The sequence below is a fragment of the Cherax quadricarinatus genome, chromosome 23, assembly GCF_038502225.1.
Source record: "Cherax quadricarinatus isolate ZL_2023a chromosome 23, ASM3850222v1, whole genome shotgun sequence".
In the NCBI taxonomy this organism is placed as follows: Eukaryota; Metazoa; Arthropoda; class Malacostraca; order Decapoda; family Parastacidae; genus Cherax; species Cherax quadricarinatus.
Window position 1 is genome coordinate 21,169,938 of NC_091314.1, and position 21,196 is coordinate 21,191,133.

At 47.1% G+C, this 21,196-nt stretch overlaps 1 protein-coding gene across 1 annotated transcript in view; it reads left to right on the top strand.

Annotated features, from left to right (window-relative positions):
• LOC128685615 (protein turtle homolog A-like) overlaps window positions 1-21,196 on the top strand; it is an 895,009-nt gene that overhangs the window by 586,344 nt on the left and 287,469 nt on the right. The window contains exons 3-4 of the mRNA XM_070088010.1: window positions 11,457-11,710; window positions 14,790-14,900. Coding sequence (XP_069944111.1) covers window positions 11,457-11,710; window positions 14,790-14,900 — 365 coding nt within the window. The remainder of the gene's footprint in view (window positions 1-11,456; window positions 11,711-14,789; window positions 14,901-21,196) is intronic.

Here is a 21,196-nt window from a genome sequence, read left to right on the forward strand (position 1 = left end):
CAAGCACGCAGTGAGCGAGTGGTCTACACACCAAGCACGCAGTGAGCGAGTGGTCTACACACCAAGCACGCAGTGAGCGAGTGGTCTACACACCAAGCACGCAGTGAGCGAGTGGTCTACACACCAAGCACGCAGTGAGCGAGTGGTCTACACACCAAGCACGCAGTGAGCGAGTGGTCTACACACCAAGCACGCAGTGAGCGAGTGGTCTACACACCAAGCACGCAGTGAGCGAGTGGTCTACACACCTAGCACGCAGTGAGCTAGTGGTCTACACACCAAGCACGCAGTGAGCGAGTGGTCTACACACCAAGCACGCAGTGAGCGAGTGGTCTACACACCAAGCACGCAGTGAGCGAGTGGTCTACACACCGAGCACGCAGTGAGCGAGTGGTCTACACACCGAGCACGCAGTGAGCGAGTGGTCTACACACCGAGCACGCAGTGAGCGAGTGGTCTACACACCAAGCACGCAGTGAGCGAGTGGTCTACACACCGAGCACGCAGTGAGCGAGTGGTCTACACACCAAGCACGCAGTGAGCGAGTGGTCTACACACCGAGCACGCAGTGAGCGAGTGGTCTACACACCAAGCACGCAGTGAGCGAGTGGTCTACACACCAAGCACGCAGTGAGCGAGTGGTCTACACACCAAGCACGCAGTGAGCGAGTGGTCTACACACCAAGCACGCAGTGAGCGAGTGGTCTACACACCAAGCACGCAGTTAGTGAGCGAGTGGTCTACACACCGAGCACGCAGTGAGCGAGTGGTCTACACACCAAGCACGCAGTGAGCGAGTGGTCTACACACCAAGCACGCAGTTAGTGAGCGAGTGGTCTACACACCAACCACGCAGTTAGTGAGCGAGTGGTCTACACACCGAGCACGCAGTGAGCGAGTGGTCTACACACCAAGCACGCAGTGAGCGAGTGGTCTACACACCAAGCACGCAGTTAGTGAGCGAGTGGTCTACACACCAACCACGCAGTTAGTGAGCGAGTGGTCTACACATCGAGCACGCAGTAAGTGAGCGAGTGGTCTACACACCAAGCACGCAGTGAGCGAGTGGTCTACACACCAAGCACGCAGTGAGCGAGTGGTCTACACACCAACCACGCAGTTAGTGAGTGGTCTACACATCGATCACGCAGTGAGCGAGTGGTCGACACACCAAGCACGCAGTGAGCGAGTGGTCTACACACCAAGCACGCAGTTAGTGAGCGAGTGGTCTACACACCAAGCACGCAGTGAGCGAGTGGTCTACACACCAAGCACGCAGTGAGCGAGTGGTCTACACACCAAGCACGCAGTTAGTGAGCGAGTGGTCTACACACCGAGCACGCAGTGAGCGAGTGGTCTACACACGAAGCACGCAGTGAGCGAGTGGTCTACACACCAAGCACGCAGTTAGTGAGGGAGTGGTCTACACACCGAGCACGCAGTGAGCGAGTTGTCTACACACCAAGCACGCAGTGTGCGAGTGGTCTACACACCAAGCACGCAGTGAGCGAGTGGTCTACACACCAAGCACGCAGTGAGCGAGTGGTCTACACACCAAGCACGCAGTTAGTGAGCGAGTGGTCTACACACCAAGCACGCAGTGAGCGAGTGGTCTACACACTAAGCACGCAGTGAGCGAGTGGTCTACACACCAAGCACGCAGTTAGTGAGCGAGTGGTCTACACACCAAGCACGCAGTTAGTGAGCGAGTGGTCTACACACCAAGCACGCAGTTAGTGAGCGAGTGGTCTACACACCGAGCACGCAGTGAGCGAGTGGTCTACACACCAAGCAGGCAGTGAGCGAGTGGTCTACACACCAAGCAGGCAGTGAGCGAGTGGTCTACACACCAAGCAGGCAGTGAGCGAGTGGTCTACACACCAAGCAGGCAGTGAGCGAGTGGTCTACACACCAAGCACGCAGTGAGCGAGTGGTCTACACACCAAGCACGCAGTTAGTGAGCGAGTGGTCTACACACCAAGCACGCAGTTAGTGAGCGAGTGGTCTACACACCAAGCACGCAGTTAGTGAGCGAGTGGTCTACACACCAAGCACCGAGTGGTCTACACACCAAGCACGCAGTTAGTGAGCGAGTGGTCTACACACCAAGCACGCAGTTAGTGAGCGAGTGGTCTACACACCAAGCACGCAGTTAGTGAGCGAGTGGTCTACACACCAAGCACGCAGTTAGTGAGCGAGTGGTCTACACACCAAGCACGCAGTTAGTGAGCGAGTGGTCTACACACCAAGCACGCAGTTAGTGAGCGAGTGGTCTACACACCAAGCACGCAGTTAGTGAGCGAGTGGTCTACACACCAAGCATGCAGTTAGTGAGCGAATGGTCTACACACCGAGCACGCAGTTAGGGAGCGGTCTACACACCGAGCACGCAGTTAACAAGGGAGAGCGCGTGGTCTACACACCAAGCACGCAGTTAGCGAGTGGTCTACACATCGAGCACGCAGTTAGCGAACGGTCTACACATCGAACATGTAGTATCCGAGCAATCAGAGAGAAGTGCTCACACAAACCTTTGGCGATGAAAGAGCCGTAACAGAGCCCCTGGTTATTTAGGAGCCATGACTGCTGCTGACACCTGTTGACCGCTGCTGATACCAGCTGATCGCCGGTAACAACAGTTAACCGCAGCTGACACCGGTTGACCGCTGTTGACACCAGATGATGCTGAAACCAAATGTCCTCTGATGAAATTAAATGACCTCTGTTGACGCCCGATGACCGTTGCTGGTCTAGCAGGAACGACCAGCTGTTATCAGATCCAATTAATATTGGATTACCCTGTGCTCCGACTAGTTAGTTGTATAAAATTTATGTTGTTTGATAAACCTTTTATGTGTGTGTGTGTGTGTGTGTGTGTGTGTGTGTGTGTGTGTGTGTGTGTGTGTGTGTGTGTGTGTGTGTGTGTGTTAGTTACCATTTTGTCCTAGGCACATGTCGATTAGACACTAGGCCTGTTGTATATGCTTGAGTGCGTGTGCGTGTGTACTCACCTATATGTACTAACCTATATGTGGTTGCAGGGGTCGAGTCATAGCTCCTAGCCCAGCCTCTTCACTGGTCGACACTAATTCACTCTGTCCCTTCTCCATGATATTTGTCATACCTCTTCTTAAAGCTATTTATGGAACTTGCTTCCACTACTTCACTCTCCAGATTATTCCAGTTCCTGACAACTCTAAGGCTAAAGAAATACTTCCTAACATCCCTATGACTCATCTGGGTTTTCAGTTTCCAATTGTGTCCCCTTGTTTCTGTATGCCATCTCTGAAACATTCGATCCTTGTCCACCTTGTCAATGCCTCTTAGTATTTTATACGTTGTTATCATGTCCCCTCTATCACTCCTATCCTCTAGTGTCATTAGGTTGAGTTCCCTTAACCTCTCCTCATAAGACATACCCCTCAGTTCCGGGACTAATCGTGTTGCAAATTTTTGCACTTTCTCCAATTTCGTGACGTGTTTGACTAAGTGAGGGTTCCATACTGGCGCTGCATATTGTAGTATAGGCCTTACGTATACTGTGTACAATGTCGTGAATGACTCCTTATTCAGATGTCTAAACGCCAATATCAGGTTTGCTAATCTCCCATATGCTGCAGCAGTTATTTGATTGATGTGTGCCTCAGGAAACATGTTCGTTATAATGCTTACCCCAAGATCTTTTTCTTTAACTAACGTTTGCAGCTTTTGGTTTCCTAACTTGTACTCCGTCTGCGGTCTTCTGTGTCCTTCCCCAATCTTCATGACCTTACACTTACTGGGGTTAAACTCCAGGAGCCATTTGTCGGACCATACTTGTAGTTTGTCCAGATCCCCTTGTAGTCTTAACTGATCCTCGCCCACTTGTATTCTCCTCATCAGTTTCACATCATCAGCGAACAGTGACACTTCTGAATCTATTCCTTCCACCATGTCATTCACGTATACAAGAAACAGCACCGGGCCTAGGACTGAACCTTGTGGAGCCCCACTCGACACATTCGCCCACTCCGACACTTCAGCACGTACCAACACACGTTGTTTCCTTCCTGTCAGGTATTCCATGATCCATTGCAGTACTTTCCCCGTTATTCCTGCCTGCTCCTCTAATTTTTGCACTAGTCTGTTGTGTGGTACTGTGTCAAAAGCCTTCTTGCAATCTAAAAAGATGCAATCTACCCATCCCTCTCTCTCCTGTCTTACTTCTGTTACCTTATCGTAGAACTCAAGTAAATTTGTGACACAATATTTCCATCTCTGAAACCGTGCTGACTGTCATGTATGAGCCCAATCTTTTCAATGTGTTCCACTACTTTTCTCCTGATAATCTTTTCCATGACTTTACATACTATACAAGTCAGTGACACTGGTCTATAGTTTAATGCTGCCTGTCTGTCCCCTTTCTTAAAAATTGGAACTACATGTGCTGTCTTCCACGTCTCAGGCACCTGCTCTGTTTCGATAGGTTTGCTGAAGATTGCTGCTAGCGGCACACACAGTTCCTCTGCTCCCTCTCTCAGTATCCATGGAGATATGTTATCTGGGCCCACCGCCTTTGAGGTATCGAGTTCGTCTAGCAGTTTCTTCACCTCTACCTTGGTTATGTGTATTGTGTCCAGCGCCTGCTGGTGCACCCTACCTCCACAGTTTGCTGGAGGCATTCCTGACTCTATTGTGAATACTTCTCTAAATCTTTTGTTTAATTCGTCTCATACTTCTTGATCACTCTTCGTGAGCTCCCTCCTTCTTTCCTCAGCCTGATTACCTGGTCCTTGACTGTTGTTTTTCTCCTAATGTGACTGTATAACAACTTTGGTTCAGATTTGGCTTTTGATGCTATGTCGTTCTCGTGTTGTCTCTGGGCCTCTCTCCTTATCCTTGCATATTCGTTTCTGGTTCTTCTGCTCAGCTCCTTGTTTTCTTGAGTCCTTTGCCTTCTATACCTTTTCCATGCTCTAGCACACTTGGCTTTGGCCTCTTTACACCTCCAGTTAAACCATGGGCTCACTCTGGTCTTACCATTTTTTCTGTTGCCCTTTGGCATGAACCTTTCCTCTGCCTCCCTGCACTTAGTGGTTACTATTTCCATCATTTCATTTACTGTCTTTCCATCTAGTTCTCTTTCCCACTGCACTTCATGCAGGAAACTTCTCATTCCTATGTAGTCCCCTTTTCAGAAGTTTGGTTTCTCTCTTTGTTCTCGTGCTGCTGCATTCTCCACTTTTAACTCGACAAGATATTCAAAACTCAGGACATCATGATCATTAGCGCCAAGGGGTCTGTCGTGGGTGATATCCCTTATGTCTGAACTGTTCAAGGTGAATATGAGATCCAGCCTTGCTGCAACATCCTCTCCTCTCTCTCTGGTTGTATCCCTAACATGTTGATGCATGAAGTTCTCTAATATAGTCTCCAACATCTTAGCCATCCATGTATCTGGTCCCCCATGTGGCTCTAGGTTTTCCCAGTCAATCTCTTTATGATTGAAATCCCCCATTATAAGCAATTTTGTCCTACACATATGAGCCCTCCTGGCCCTCCTGTTTACTAGCTTGTTGTTCTTTGAAAAAGAGGGGGGGTCACGTTAACACTATTTGTTATTGTTGTTGGTTCACCGGTACTCTCCCAGCCCGGATCTTTGTTGTTGTTAGTTCACCGGTACTCTCCCGGCCTAGATCTTTGTTGTTCTTGGTTCACCGGAACTCTCCCGGCCCGGATCTTTGTTGTTCTTGGTTCACCGGTACTCTCCCGGCCCCGATCTTTGTTGTTCTTGGTTCACCGGTACTCTCCCGGCCCGGATCTTTGTTGTTCTTGGTTCACCGGTACTCTCCTGGTCCGGATCTTTGTTGTTCTTGGTTCACCGGTACTCTCCCGGCCCGGACCTTTGTTGTTCTTGGTTCACCGGTACTCTCCCGACCTAGATCTTTGTTGTTCTTGGTTCACTGGTACTCTCCCGGCCCGGACCTTTGTTGTTCTTGGTTCACCGGTACTCTCCCAGCCTAGATCTTTGTTGTTCTTGGTTCACCGGTACTCTCCCGGCCCGGACCTTTGTTGTTCTTGGTTCACCGGTACTCTCCCGGCCTAGATCTTTGTTGTTCTTGGTTCACCCGTACTCTCCCGGCCCGGACCTTTGTTGTTCTTGGTTCACTGGTACTCTCCCGGTCCGGAGCTTTGTTGTTGTTGGTTCACTTGGTTAACCGGGACTCTCCCCGCCCGGACCTTTGTTGTTCTTGGTTCACCGGTACTCTCCCGGCCCGGAACTTTGTTGCTCTTGGTTCACCGGTACTCTCCCGGCCCTGATCTTTGTTGTTGTTGGTTCTCTGGTACTTTGTTGTTCTCACCGGCCCGGATCTTTGTGTTCTTGGTTCACCGGTACTCTCCCGGCCCGGATCTTTGTTGTTCTTGGTTCACGGGTACTCTCCCCCGGCCTAGATGTTTGTTGTTCTTGGTTCACCGGTACTCTCCCGGCCCGGACCTTTGTTGTTCTTGGTTCACTGGTACTCTCCCGGCCCGGACCTTTGTTGTTCTTGGTTCACCGGTACTCTCCCGGCCCGGAGCTTTGTTGTTCTTGGTTCACTGGTACTCTCCCGGCCCGGATCTTTGTTGTTCTTGGTTCACCGGTACTCTCCCGGCCCGGAGCTTTGTTGTTCTTGGTTCACCGGTACTCTCCCGGCCCGGACCTTTGTTGTTCTTGGTTCACCGGTACTCTCCCGGCCCGGACCTTTGTTGTTCTTGGTTCACCGGTACTCTCCCGGCCAGGAACTTTGTTGTTCTTGGTTCACCGGTACTCTCCCGGCCCGGACCTTTGTTGTTCTTGGTTCACCGGTACTCTCCCGGCCCGGACCTTTGTTGTTCTTGGTTCACCGGTACTCTCCCGGCCTAGATGTTTGTTGTTCTTGGTTCACCGGTACTCTCCCGGCCCGGATCTTTGTTGTTCTTGGCCCGGTACTCTCCCGGCCCTTTGTTGTTCTTGGTTCACCGGTACTCTCCCGGCCCGGACCTTTGTTGTTCTTGGTTCACCGGTACTCTCCCGGCCCGGACCTTTGTTGTTCTTGGTTCACCGGTACTCTCCCGGCCCGGACCTTTGTTGTTCTTGGTTCACCGGTACTCTCCCGGCCCGGAGCTTTGTTGTTCTTGGTTCACCTTGGTACTCTCCCGGCCCGGACTCTTTGTTGTTCTTGGTTCACCGGTACTCTCCCGGCCCGGACCTTTGTTGTTCTTGGTTCACCGGTACTCTCCCGGCCCTAGACCTTTGTTGTTGTTGGTTCACGGGTACTCTCCCGGTCCGGACCTTTGTTGTTCTTGGTTCACCGGTACTCTCCCGGCCCGGATCTTTGTTGTTGTTGGTTCACCGGTACTCTCCCGGCCTAGATGTTTGTTGTTCTTGGTTCACCGGTACTCTCCCGGCCCGGACCTTTGTTGTTCTTGGTTCACCGGTACTCTCCCGGCCCGGATCTTTGTTGTTGTTGGTTCACAGGTACTCTCCCGGCCTAGATGTTTGTTGTTCTTGGTTCACCGGTACTCTCCCGGCCCGGACCTTTGTTGTTCTTGGTTCACCGGTACTCTCCCGGCCTAGATGTTTGTTGTTCTTGGTTCACCGGTACTCTCCCGGCCCGGACCTTTGTTGTTCTTGGTTCACCGGTACTCTCCCGGCCCGGATCTTTGTTGTTGTTGGTTCACAGGTACTCTCCCGGCCTAGATGTTTGTTGTTCTTGGTTCACCGGTACTCTCCCGGCCCGGACCTTTGTTGTTCTTGGTTCACCGGTACTCTCCCGGCCTAGATGTTTGTTGTTCTTGGTTCACCGGTACTCTCCCGGCCCGGACCTTTGTTGTTCTTGGTTCACCGGTACTCTCCCGGCCCGGATCTTTGTTGTTGTTGGTTCACCGGTACTCTCCCGGCCTAGATGTTTGTTGTTCTTGGTTCACCGGTACTCTCCCGGCCCGGACCTTTGTTGTTCTTGGTTCACCGGTACTCTCCCGGCCTAGATGTTTGTTGTTCTTGGTTCACCGGTACTCTCCCGGCCCGGACCTTTGTTGTTCTTGGTTCACCGGTACTCTCCCGGCCCGGACTCTCTTTGTTGTTCTTGGTTCACCGGTACTCTCCCGGCCTACCGGATGTTTGTTGTTCTTGGTTCACCGGTACTCTCCCGGTTCACCGGACTCTCCCGGCCTTTGTTGTTCTTGGTTCACCGGTACTCTCCCGGCCTTGGTTCACCGGATCCCGGCCCGGACCTTTGTTGTTCTTGGTTCACTCTCCCGGCCTAGATGTTTGTTGTTCGGTACTCTCCCGGCCCGGACCTTTGTTGTTTTGGTTGTACTCTCCCGGCCCGGACCTTTGTTGTTGTTGGTTCACCGGTACTCTCCCGGCCTAGATGTTTGTTGTTCTTGGTTCACCGGTACTCTCCCGGCCCGGACCTTTGTTGTTCTTGGTTCACCGGTACTCTCCCGGCCTAGATGTTTGTTGTTCCTGGTTCACCGGTACTCTCCCGGCCCGGACCTTTGTTGTTCTTGGTTCACCGGTACTCTCCCGGCCTAGATGTTTGTTGTTCTTGGTTCACCGGTACTCTCCCGGCCCCGGTACTCTCCCGGCCCGGATCTTTGTTGTTGTTGGTTCACCGGTACTCTCCCGGCCTAGATGTTTGTTGTTCTTGGTTCACCGGTACTCTCCCGGCCCGGACCTTTGTTGTTCTTGGTTCACCGGTACTCTCCCGGCCTAGATGTTTGTTGTTCTTGGTTCACCGGTACTCTCCCGGCCCGGACCTTTGTTGTTCTTGGTTCACCGGTACTCTCCCGGCCTAGATGTTTGTTGTTCTTGGTTCACCGGTACTCTCCCGGCCCGGACCTTTGTTGTTCTTGGTTCACCGGTACTCTCCCGGCCCGGACCTTTGCACACTAGGCTTCGTTACTTTTTTGAAGATTATAGGATTTTTTCTCACTCAATTCCTTATTAATATATACTAATATTTATTATAATAATAATTACTGGTGAACACGTGTGTTTGTATGTGCGTCCTTGTTTACTAGCTTGTTGCTGTGTGTGTGTGTGTGTGTGTGTGTGTGTGTGTGTGTGTGTGTGTGTGTGTGTGTGTTCACGTATTTGTGGTTGTAGGGGTCGACTCATAGTTCCTGGCCCTGCCTCTTTACTGATTGTTACTAGGTCCTCTCTCTCTCTCTCTCTCTCTCTCTCTCTCTCTCTCTCTCTCTCTCTCTCTCTCTCTCTCTCTCTCTCTCTCTCTCTCTCTCTTTCTCCCTGCCTCCACTACATCACTTGCCAGACTATTCCACTTCCTGACAACTCTGTGACTGAAGAAATACTTCCTAACATCCCTCTGACTCATCGGAGTCTTCAACTTCCAACTGTGACCCCTTGTTTGTGTGTCCCATCTCTGGAACATCCTGTCTTTGTCCACCTTGTCAATTCCTCGCAGTATTTTATATGTCGTTATCATGTCTCCCCTAACCCTCCTGTCCTCCAGTGTCGTCAGGCCGATTTCCGTTAACCTTTCTTCGTAGGACAATCCCCTTAGCTCTGGGACTAGTCTTGTTGCAAACCTTTGCACCTTCTCTAATTTCTTGAGGTGCTTGACCAGGTGTGGGTTCCAAACTGGTGCTGCATACTCTAATGTGTGTATGTGTGTGTGTGTGTGTGTGTGTGTGTGTGTGTGTGTGTGTGTGTGTGTGTGTGTGTGTGTGTGTGTGTGTGTGTGTGTGTGTGTGTGTGTGTGTACTCATCTAGTTATGTTTGGTAAGTGTTACTCATGGCTCCTGGCCCCGCCTGTTAAATCTTAATGTCCTAGTTTAAAGACTTCTAACCTCCAAGGCCCGGTCATATCCACTCTTGAAGCTCTGTATCTTTTTTTCTTCCAACTTATCGTTTAGTTGTTTCCATTTACTGACCACAATGAGACTGATAAAGTACTTCCTAACGTCCCCATGGCTAATCTTTACCTTAGCAGCCATCATAACACCCTCCGGCATCTCAAACAGCGTTTATCCATCCATTCTCTCCAATCCTCTGAGTATGTCATGATCATTTACCTGTTGTTACTCCTCTTTTCTACTGGTGTTAGGTTGAGTTATTTAAGTCCCTCGTCGCAGTCCTTTAGTTCTGGTACTTATCTCGTTTGGTTTTTCTACACGCTGGATGCGGTCCTGCTGATGCTGCATACTCCACTGTGTCTAATAGAAGTTTTTGTATATGCCGCTGAAGTTCTATGACTGATATATACTTATCATGATTGAATTCGAGTAGCCACTTACTTGAGAAGTTTAGCAGCTTCTTCAAGTCATCTTGCTGCCTCTCCCTGCTCTCTCACTTTATCTTTCTCATTAATTTCACATCACTCGCAAGCAGTTATACATAATATTTACTTTCTTCAAATGTCTCATTTGTGTGTTTTTACTTTGATTTTGTTTAAGTCGATTCACAGAGTCTGGACATGCCTCTTTAATTATACTGACTGCCATTACTGTTTCTGCTTCTCCTGGGCCTTGTCTTACATCTCTTGAAACTGTGTATGGGGTTTGTCTTATTTGATTTCCTATCCACAATAATAATGAAAAAGTGTGTTGTCTGTTCTAGTGTTTAAAGGATGCGTGTTATGGTCCTGTTATCCTCACACTCCGTCCTTGACCTTCTGTTATTTGGTGGAGGGTGTAACATCACTACTACAATTAAACTCCTATCAAAACTGTCTCTGATGTGTTATAAACCTTGGTAATAGATATAGACAAAATGGTTTAAAAAGACACGTGAGCAAACAATGGGACATATTTAAGTAGTCACATGACCTTATTGTCTCCCTGTCCTCATCTCATTATGATATTCTTCAGGTCACATGCGTCACTCACTCCTCACTCTCCGTCCATCTGACTGTCATTTTTAACCTTTGTGTGTTAAAAATTGATCAATGTCACAGGATCGAAACGTTTTCTAATAAATATGTCCTGGTGGTTTGTTCACTTCTCTCTGGTGTACCATTATTGAATTTTCCCATATTAACAGTCATCAGGTCCTCAAACAATGCTGATTCTTGATAATTAGTACCACTCCTCTGGTTTCCTTTTTTTTTCTTAGCTACTAAGCACCCATCTGATAAATCTTACGTAGTTATTACCCAGTGAACTTTATTTTTTGTAAGAGACATTCGATCTTTTTATTCTCTACTCTTATAGGTAATACCATCCACACTTATGTACATTTGATCCAATTATTTTTCACTGTTCCCCAGTAACCATGACACTGTCTTGTCTCATTAGCATAGAGAGAGAAGAGAAGGTGGTAGGAAAAAGAGAGCTGTAATCCCTATATAACATTCATCACATTCAGCTCTTATCACCACTACACCTACACCACCTTAACACCCTGGATACCATAACAAAAAACACAACACCTTCGCCATATCAAAATAATTAACACAACCAGCCCTCATATTTCTTCTGTTTTCCCACCATAGCTATGATGCGCGGGCCAGACTCGACACCGCCAACACCACTAGTATCAACAGCATCTTTGCCACCGCCAACAGCAACAGCAGCAGCAGCAGCAGCAACAGCAACGAAAAGCCTCAAGAACGGCGCTATCTGGAAGCTGGTGGCACCACTCTAGTGATCAAGGAAGCCTGGCAGGGGGACCAGGCAGAGTACAGGTGCAGAGTACATTACAGACTCTCGCCCACTTGGACTCAGAGGCTCCTGCTACTTGTACCTGGTGAGTGCAGGGATGGCTTTTCATTCAATAAACTTGGGTACACCCGGAAAGTGCTGCTACACTACTCTATATGAAAGTTACATTGTGGGAACAAAGGCTAGGTATGTTTCCCTGTCATATTCCATGACACAAGATGCGATGAATTCATGAGGTAAGGAAATTAGGGAGATTCTGGAGAAAATGTGCAAAGGCTGGCAGACGAATTTTGGAGGGTATGTAAAAGAAGGAAATTTAAAATGAACATTTGAAAGATTATAGTCTAGTGAAATAGTGAGATCTGGAAGTATAATGTGTGGTCTGATGGACAAGTATGAGGTCAAGTAGTATGTTGTGTGTATGGTCTAGCTTGAAGCCACCTTTAAGCTCAGTGTTGTGTTTTTAGGGACCGAGTCCTAGCTCCTGGCCCGGCATCTTTACTAACGACAGAGTAGTGTGGGTTGCTCGTTCATGAAAGGCAATGTTTTTGTGGTATTGTGTTTGGTGTGAGGCTGTGTTAATGTGGCTGCTGTAGTAGTGCCTTAGTCTGGCTGTTATGGTAGTTATGATACAGTGTGGTAACTGGTGACTGAGTGGCTACTGTGGTAGTGTAGTTTTTGTAGTGTTTGTTGTGGTAGTGTAGTTGTTGTGGTAGTGTGGTTGTTGTGGTAGTGTAGTTGTTGTGGTAGTGTGGTTGTTGTGGTAGTGTGGTTGTTGTGGTAGTGTGGTTGTTGTGGTAGTGTAGTTGTTGTAGTAGTGTAGTTGTTGTGGTAGTGTGGTTGTTGTGGTAGTGTAGTTGTTGTGGTAGTGTGGTTGTTGTGGTAGCGTAGTTGTTGTGGTAGTGTGTTTGTTGTAGTAGCGTAGTTGTTGTGGTAGTGTGTTTGTTGTAGTAGCGTAGTTGTTGTGGTAGTGTGGTTGTTGTGGTAGTGTGGTTGTTGTGGTAGTGTGGTTGTTGTGGTAGTGTGGTTGTTGTGGTAGTGTAGTTGTTGTAGTAGTGTAGTTGTTGTGGTAGTGTGGTTGTTGTGGTAGTGTAGTTGTTGTGGTAGTGTGGTTGTTGTGGTAGCGTAGTTGTTGTGGTAGTGTGTTTGTTGTAGTAGCGTAGTTGTTGTGGTAGTGTGTTTGTTGTAGTAGCGTAGTTGTTGTGGTAGTGTGGTTGTTGTGGTAGTGTGGTTGTTGTGGTAGTGTGGTTGTTGTGGTAGTGTAGTTGTTGTGGTAGTGTGGTTGTTGTGGTAGCGTAGTTGTTGTGGTAGTGTGTTTGTTGTAGTAGCGTAGTTGTTGTGGTAGTGTGTTTGTTGTAGTAGCGTAGTTGTTGTGGTAGTGTGGTTGTTGTGGTAGTGTGGTTGTTGCGGTAGTGTGGTTGTTGTGGTAGTGTAGTTGTTGTGGTAGTGTGGTTGTTGTGGTAGCGTAGTTGTTGTGGTAGTGTGTTTGTTGTAGTAGCGTAGTTGTTGTGGTAGTGTGTTTGTTGTAGTAGCGTAGTTGTTGTGGTAGTGTGGTTGTTGTGGTAGTGTGGTTGTTGTGGTAGTGTGGTTGTTGTAGTAGCGTAGTTGTTGTGGTAGTGTGGTTGTTGTGGTAGCGTAGTTGTTGTGGTAGTGTGTTTGTTGTAGTAGCGTAGTTGTTGTGGTAGCGTGGTTGTTGTGGTAGTGTAGTTGTTGTGGTAGTGTGGTTGTTGTGGTAGCGTAGTTGTTGTGGTAGTGTGTTTGTTGTAGTAGCGTAGTTGTTGTAGTAGCGTGGTTGTTGTGGTAGTGTGGTTGTTGTGGTAGTGTAGTTGTTGTGGTAGTGTGGTTATTGTGGTAGCGTAGTTGTTGTGGTAGTGTGTTTGTTGTAGTAGCGTAGTTGTTGTAGTAGCGTGGTTGTTGTGGTAGTGTGGTTGTTGTGGTAGTGTAGTTGTTGTGGTAGTGTGGTTGTTGTGGTAGCGTAGTTGTTGTGGTAGTGTGTTTGTTGTAGTAGCGTAGTTGTTGTAGTAGCGTGGTTGTTGTGGTAGTGTGGTTGTTGTGGTAGTGTAGTTGTTGTGGTAGTGTGGTTATTGTGGTAGCGTAGTTGTTGTGGTAGTGTGTTTGTTGTAGTAGCGTAGTTGTTGTAGTAGCGTGGTTGTTGTGGTAGTGTGTTTGTTGTAGTAGCGTAGTTGTTGTGGTAGTGTGGTTGTTGTGGTAGCGTAGTTGTTGTGGTAGTGTGTTTGTTGTAGTAGCGTAGTTGTTGTGGTAGTGTGGTTGTTGTGGTAGCGTAGTTGTTGTGGTAGTGTGGTTGTTGTCGTGTGTGTGGAGAGTGGCAAAGTGCTTGCGTGTCTCCTGTCTCAAACAATCAACATTAATCAGACTAACCCCAAAACTACTAATTAACACAGCATATTTTAGTGAGCTGCACATAAAAACTAAACAAGTTACTCTGCTTATTACTACTACTACTTGCTTGAAACCAAAACACTTGATAACAGAGTTTGCCTGTAAACAATTACCTTGATTATCATGAATTCGCAAAGTGACCAAAATTCCCAAGAGAAAAATCTATAGATTTTATGAATGTTTTGATTATTTTCGTTAGCTTTCAACACAACTTACATGAGTAAGACGCATGTGTAACAGTTGGGTATCTTTGTTATTGTTAAGTTTCTACACAGTAGACTTCTTCGGTTAAATACAGAAGCAGCAGGTGTAGTAGTAAAATGAAAATGATGTAATCAGTCCATCACCCTTGGAGAAATAGTATTTGAGGTGGTCAGTCCCTCAGCCTTACCTTACCTTCCAGGAGTACATATAAATGTTTATTTTCAATCTCTGTACGACCCGATAAAGCTCTACACTGTGTGACTTGATAAACCTCTACATACAATGTAACGTTATCATCACAATGGTAAATCAGCCATGCTCTCTAAACTGCATTTTAAAAGGAACAATTGATCAAAATCTTAATTTCTATAAATTAAGTAACGTCTTTCTAGTTCAAAATTCCAAACTCATCAAAAATTCTAAAAACTTGTCCCTCAGCTTGTGTTCTTACGACAGCTTGTGTTCATACGACAGCTTGTGTTCTTACGACAGCTTGTGTTCTTACGACAGCTTGTGTTAACGTGTCTGATTCTCTTGTCTAACACGTTAGTCTCCCACAGAGAGGGTGGAGGGCCTGGTGCTGGAGGACGCCTCGGGTCGTGCTGTGGGTGAGCGCCTGCAACCCCTGGCCGAGGGTGCCAACCTCACCCTCACCTGCCAAGCCATACACGGTAAGTCAACGTTAACAATACTATACGTCAGTTAGTTTAACATCTATATTATGCACCCTATACCTATCCTGTGGGAGGCAATCAAAAAATTACAGAGGTACATAATGGGTCCAGGAACTGGGGCGCAAAGCTTTGATAGCTGAACAAGTTACAATGATAATGAACTATTTATATGTTTATATCTTACTATAAGTCACAAACTGACGTTCCACACTATCGTCCTTATAAGGATGGACTGTATCATCAGGATTACCATCCCTCAAGAGTCAGCACTACCAACTCAAACTATTTATCAATGGTGCTATACAAAACAACCACAGTGAAAAACTAGTGAAATTCCAAGTGCTTTCGTGATTGCTCACATTATCAAGGAACAGCCGACTTATTCCTTGATATGAGCAATCTCAAAAGCAATTGAAATTTTCCTATTTTTCATTATGGTTTTTTGCACACTGTGATATCACCTGTTTATGGTGTTGTATGCTGACATACTGTGTGTATTATATAAGCCAACTTCAGACAATCAGCACTGTCATCTACACGCTCAGTTTCTAAATGGTTTCCAGTGTGGGTAATACAGCTCTCAGCTGCACACACCTGCGACGCCAAGAAATAATAATGACTTTCCCATTGAGCTGGAAACAGAAGTGTGCTCATATTAACCCTCCAACACCATGTGTGATGATCCTCTTCCTCAGAGGTTATTATCCTCATCACTGGATAATATATAATTAATCCCGAGGTAATCTGAGCCTTCTGTTACTTTTACATAAACAAAAGTATTAAAATTATTTTTTTTCTTCAGGTAAATGAATCAGTCTATTGTTGATATTGCGTCATAAAGATCTTCTACCAGTACTCACCTATTTGTGGTTGCTGGGGTCGAGTCATAGCTCCCGGATATCAGTGTAGCAAGATCAGTGTTGATTCTTCTAGTAGTGTTGATCCTCTTGGCAGTGCTGATCCTTCTGTCAGTGTTGATCATTCTAGTAGTGCTGATCCTTCTAGTAGTGTTGATCCTCATGGCAGTGTTGATCCTTCTGTCAGTGTTGATCATTCTAGTAGTGCTGATCCTTCTAGTAGTGTTGATCCTCCTAGCAGTGCTGATCGTCCTCTTGAAGAATGAGAAACTTGTGCAACATCTGGGAATCTTTATTGTGGAAAAGTTTCGCCAGCCATTGGCTTCTTCAGTCCAATACAGAGAATAACGGTAGAAGGTGAAGAGGAGTTTCAGGTAACGAGTCCCTCAGTCAGGAGTCGATGTATTCAGTCCATCAGTCTTAAGAAATGTATAGCAATATGCACAGACAAGTGGCTTATATACTGCAGTCAGGTGGGTTGAAGCAGCAGGAGGCAGAGTCACTAGTGGTAAAATACACTTGTGTAAGTTGGTCAAGCTTATAGGTTAGTCATGACCTACTTACACTGGTGGATTTTACCACTGGTGACTCCGCCTCCTGCTGCTTTAACTCACCTGACTGCAGTATATAAGATTCTTCTCCGTGCATATTGCTATATATTTCTCTAAACTGATGGATTGAAGACATCAACTCCAGGTTGAGGGACTGATTCTTGGTTCTGGTACTGAGCTTTGTCGTGTTTGCTTCACACACTGGCGACTCTTCTTGAGTTCTTCACACACTCTCATATTCTCCCCAGAGTCCATCTCCTTCCTTTTCACTCTCGTAACTCGCGCCATTACTCTCATTTTTTTCATTTCTTCAAATTTGATCGCTTTGGCTACATTTTTTAGAAGGGTTCATATAATACTGTATTTATTCCCTCTACCCGTATTCTTCTAGCTGTATGTACCACTGCTACTCTTGTATTAAATTACCTCTCCTAATGTGGATTTTTCTATTTTCTGTCATTTACTTCTCTGTGTGCTTCTTCCATTCTTTTTTATTCATTTTGCCCATCATTTCCTTGCACTGTCAACTTCTAATTTTGTGTCTCTTGTCTCTCACTTTCCAGACGGAGTTGGAATCTTTCCGTCGTTCCTCGACGTCTTAATCTGAGAAACTCAAATCTTAATTTTTTTCTACTAAATTACTTTTCCGTTTAGATTTTTTTTTTTATTCTTGCAAAGTCCTATTTCTTGTGAATGTGCGAGACTTTGTGTGTGTGTGTGTGTGTGTGTGTGTGTGTGTGTGTGTGTGTGTGTGTGTGTGTGTGTGTGTGTGTGTGTACTCACCTAGTTGTACTCACCTAGTTGAGGTTGCGGGGGTCGAGTCCGAGCTCCTGGCCCCGCCTCTTCACTGATCGCTACTAGGTCACTCTCTCTGAACCGTGAGCTTTATCATACCTCTGCTTAAAGCTATGTATGGATCCTGCCTCCACTACATCGCTTCTCAAACTATTCCACTTCCTGACTACTCTGTGGCTGAAGAAATACTTCCTAACATCCCTGTGATTCATCTGTGTTTTCAACTTCCAACTGTGTCCCCTTGTTGCTGTGTCCCATCTTTGGAACATCCTGTCTTTGTCCACCTTGTCAATTATTCTCAGTATTTTATATGTCGTTATCATGTCCCCCCTATCTCTCCTGTCCTTCAGTGTTGTCAGGTTGATTTCCCTTAACCTCTCCTCGTAGGACATACCTCTTAGCTCTGGGACTAGTCTTGTTGCAAACCTTTGCACTTTCTCTAGTTTCTTTACGTGCTTGGCTAGGTGTGGGTTCCAAACTGGTGCCGCATACTCCAATATGGGCCTAACGTACACGGTGTACAGGGTCCTGAACGATTCCTTATTAAGATGTCGGAATGCTGTTCTGAGGTTTGCTAGGCGCCCATATGCTGCAGCAGTTATTTGATTGATGTGCGCTTCAGGAGATGTGCCTGGTGTTATACTCACCCCAAGATCTTTTTCCTTGAGTGAGGTTTGTAGTCTCTGGCCCCCTAGACTGTACTCCGTCTGCGGTCTTCTTTGCCCTTCCCCAATCTTCATGACTTTGCACTTGGTGGGATTGAACTCCAGGAGCCAATTGCTGGACCAGGTCTGCAGCCTGTCCAGATCCCTTTGTAGTTCTGACTGGTCTTCGATCGAGTGAATTGTGTGTGTGTGTGTGTGTGTGTGTGTGTGTGTGTGTGGGTGTGTGTGTGTGTGTGTACTCACCTAGTTGTACTCACCTAGTTGAGGTTACAGGGGTCGAGTCCAAGCTCCTGGCCGCGCCTCTTCACTGGTCGCTACTAGGTCACTCTTCCTGAACCGTGAGCTTCATCATACCTCAGCATAAAGCTATGTATGGATCCTGCCTCCACTACACCGCTTCCCAAACTATTCCACTTCCTGACTACTCTGTGGCTGAAGAAATACTTCCTAACATCCCTGTGATTCATCTGTGTCTTCAACTTCCAACTGTGTCTCCTTGTTGCTGTGTCCAGTCTCTGGAACATCCTGTCATTGTCCACCTTGTCAATTCCTCTCAGTATTTTGTATGTCGTTATCATGTCCCCCCTATCTCTCCTGTCCTACAGCGTCGTCAGGTCGATTTCCCTTAACCTCTCCTCGTAGGACATACCTCTTAGCTCTGGGACTAGTCTTGTTGCAAACCTTTGCACTTTTTCTAGTTTCTTTACGTGCTTGGCTAGGTGTGGGTTCCAGACTGGTGCCGCATACTCTAATATGGACGTAACGTAGACGGTGAATAGGGTCCTGAATGATTCCTTATTAAGATGTCGGAATGCTGTTCTGAGGTTTGCTAGGCGCCCATATGCTGCAGCAGTTATTTGGTTGATGTGCGCTTCAGGAGATGTGCCTGGTGTTATACTCACCCCAAGAACTTTTTCCTTGAGTGATGTTTGTAGTCTCTGGCCCCCTAGACTGTACTCCGTCTGCATTCTTCTTTGCCCTTCCCCAATCTTCATGACTTTGCACTTGGTGGGGTTGAATTCCAGGAGCCAATTGCTGGACCAGGTCTGCAGCCTGTCCAGATCCCTTTGTAGTTCTGCCTGGTCTTCGATCGAATGAATTCTTCTCATCAACTTCACGTCATCTGCAAACAGGGACACTTCGGAGTCTATTCCTTCCGTCATGTCGTTCACAAATACCAGAAACAGCACTGGTCCTAGGACTGACCCCTGTGGGACCCCGCTGGTCACAGGTGCCCACTCTGACACCTCACCACGTACCATGACTCGCTGCTGTCTTCCTGACAAGTATTCCCTGATCCATTGTAGTGCCTTCCCTGTTATCCCTGCTTGGTCCTCCAGTTTTTGCACTAATCTCCTGTGTGGAACTGTGTCAAACGCCTTCTTGCAATCCAAGAAAATGCAATCCACCCACCCCTCTCTATCTTGTCTTACTGCTGTTACCCTGTCATAGAACTAAAGTAGGTTTGTGACACAGGATTTCCCGTCCCTGAAACCATGTTGGCTGCTGTTGATGAGATAATTTCTTTCTAGGTGTTCCACCACTCTTCTCATGATAATCTCCATGACTTTGCATACTATACATGTCAGTGACACTGGTCTGTAGTTTAGTGCTTCATGTCTGTCTTCTTTTTTAAAGATTGGGACTACATTTGCTGTCTTCCATGCCTCAGGCAATCTCCCTGTTTCGATAAATGTATTGAATATTGTTGTTAAGGGTACACATAGCGCCTCTGCTCCCTCTCTCAGGACCCATGGAGAGATGTTATCTGGCCCGATTGCCTTTGAGGTATCTAGCTCAATCAGAAGCCTCTTCACTTCTTCCTCGGTTGTGTGTACTGTGTCCAGCACTTGGTGGTGTACCCCACCTCTCCGTCTTTCTGGATCCCCTTCTGTCTCCTCTGTGAACACTTCTTTGAATCTCATGTTGAGTTTCTCACATACTTCACGGTCATTTCTTGTTGTCTCTCCTCCTTCCTTCCTTAGCATGATTACCTGGCCCTTGACTGTTATTTTCCTCCTGATGTGGCTGTATAACAGCTTCGGGTCAGGTTTGGCTTTCGCTGGTATGTCGTTTTCATATTGTCGTTGGGCCTCCCTTCTTATCTGTGCATATTCATTTCTGGCTCTACGACTGCTCTCCTTATTCTCCTGGGTCCTTTGCCTTCTATATTTCTTCCATTCCTTAGCACACTTGGTTTTTGCCTCCCTGCACCTTTGGGTGAACCATGGGCTCATCCTGGCTTTTTTTATTATTCCTGTTACGGTCGGGTACAAACCTCTCCTCAGCTTCCTTGCACATTGTGTTTACATATTCCATCATCTCATTAACTGGCTTCCCTGCCAGTTCTCTGTCCCACTGAACCCCGTTCAGGAAGTTCCTTATTCCCGTGTAGTCCCCTTTCTTGTAGTTTGTGTGTGTGTGTGTGTGTGTGTGTGTGTGTGTGTGTGTGTGTGTGTGTGTGTGTGTGTGTGTGTGTGTGTGTGTGTGTGTATGTAGGTGTGTGTACTCATCTAATTGTGGTTGCAGGGGTCGAATCATAGCTCCTCGCCCCGCCTCTTCGCTGGTCGCTATTATGTCACTCTTTCTGCTCCATGAGTTTTATCATACCTCTTCCTAAAGCTATGTATGGATCCTGCCACCACGACATCACTTCCCAGACTATTCAACTTCCTGACAACTCTGTGACTCAAGAAATACTTCCTAACATCCCTTTGATTCATCTGAGTCTTCAACTTCCAACTGTGACCCCTTGTTGCTGTGTGCCATCTCTGGTACATCTTGTCTCTGTCCACCTTGTCGATTCCTCTCAGTATTTATATGTCGATATCATATCCCCCCTATCTCTCCTGCCCTCCAGTGCCGTCAGGTCGATTTCCCTTAACCTCTCCTCGTAGGACATGCCCCTTAGCTCCGGGACTAGTCTTGTTACAAACCTTTCCTTACGTGCTTGGCTAGGAGTGGGTTCTAAACTGGTGCTGCATACTCCAATATAGGCCTAACTTTCACAGTGTACAGGGTCCTGAATGATTCCTTATTAAGATGTCGGAATGCTGTTCTTAGGTTTCCTAGGCGCCCGTATGCTGCAGCAGTTGTTTGATTGATGTGTGCCTCAGGAGATGTGCCTGGTGTTATACTCACTCCAAGATTATTTTCCTTGAGTGAGGTTTGTAGTCTCTGGCCCCCTAGACTGTACGCCGTCTGCGGCCTTCTTTGCCCTTCCCTAATCTTCACGACTTTGCACTTGGTGGGGTTGAACTCCAGGAGCCAGTTTCTGGACTAGGTCTGCAGCCTGTCCAGATCCCTTTGCAGTTCTGGCTGGTGTTCGTCCGATTGAATTCTTCTCAGCAACTTCACATCGTCTGCAAACAGGGACACCTCTGAATCTATTCCTTCCGTCATGTCGTTCACAAATACCAGGAAGG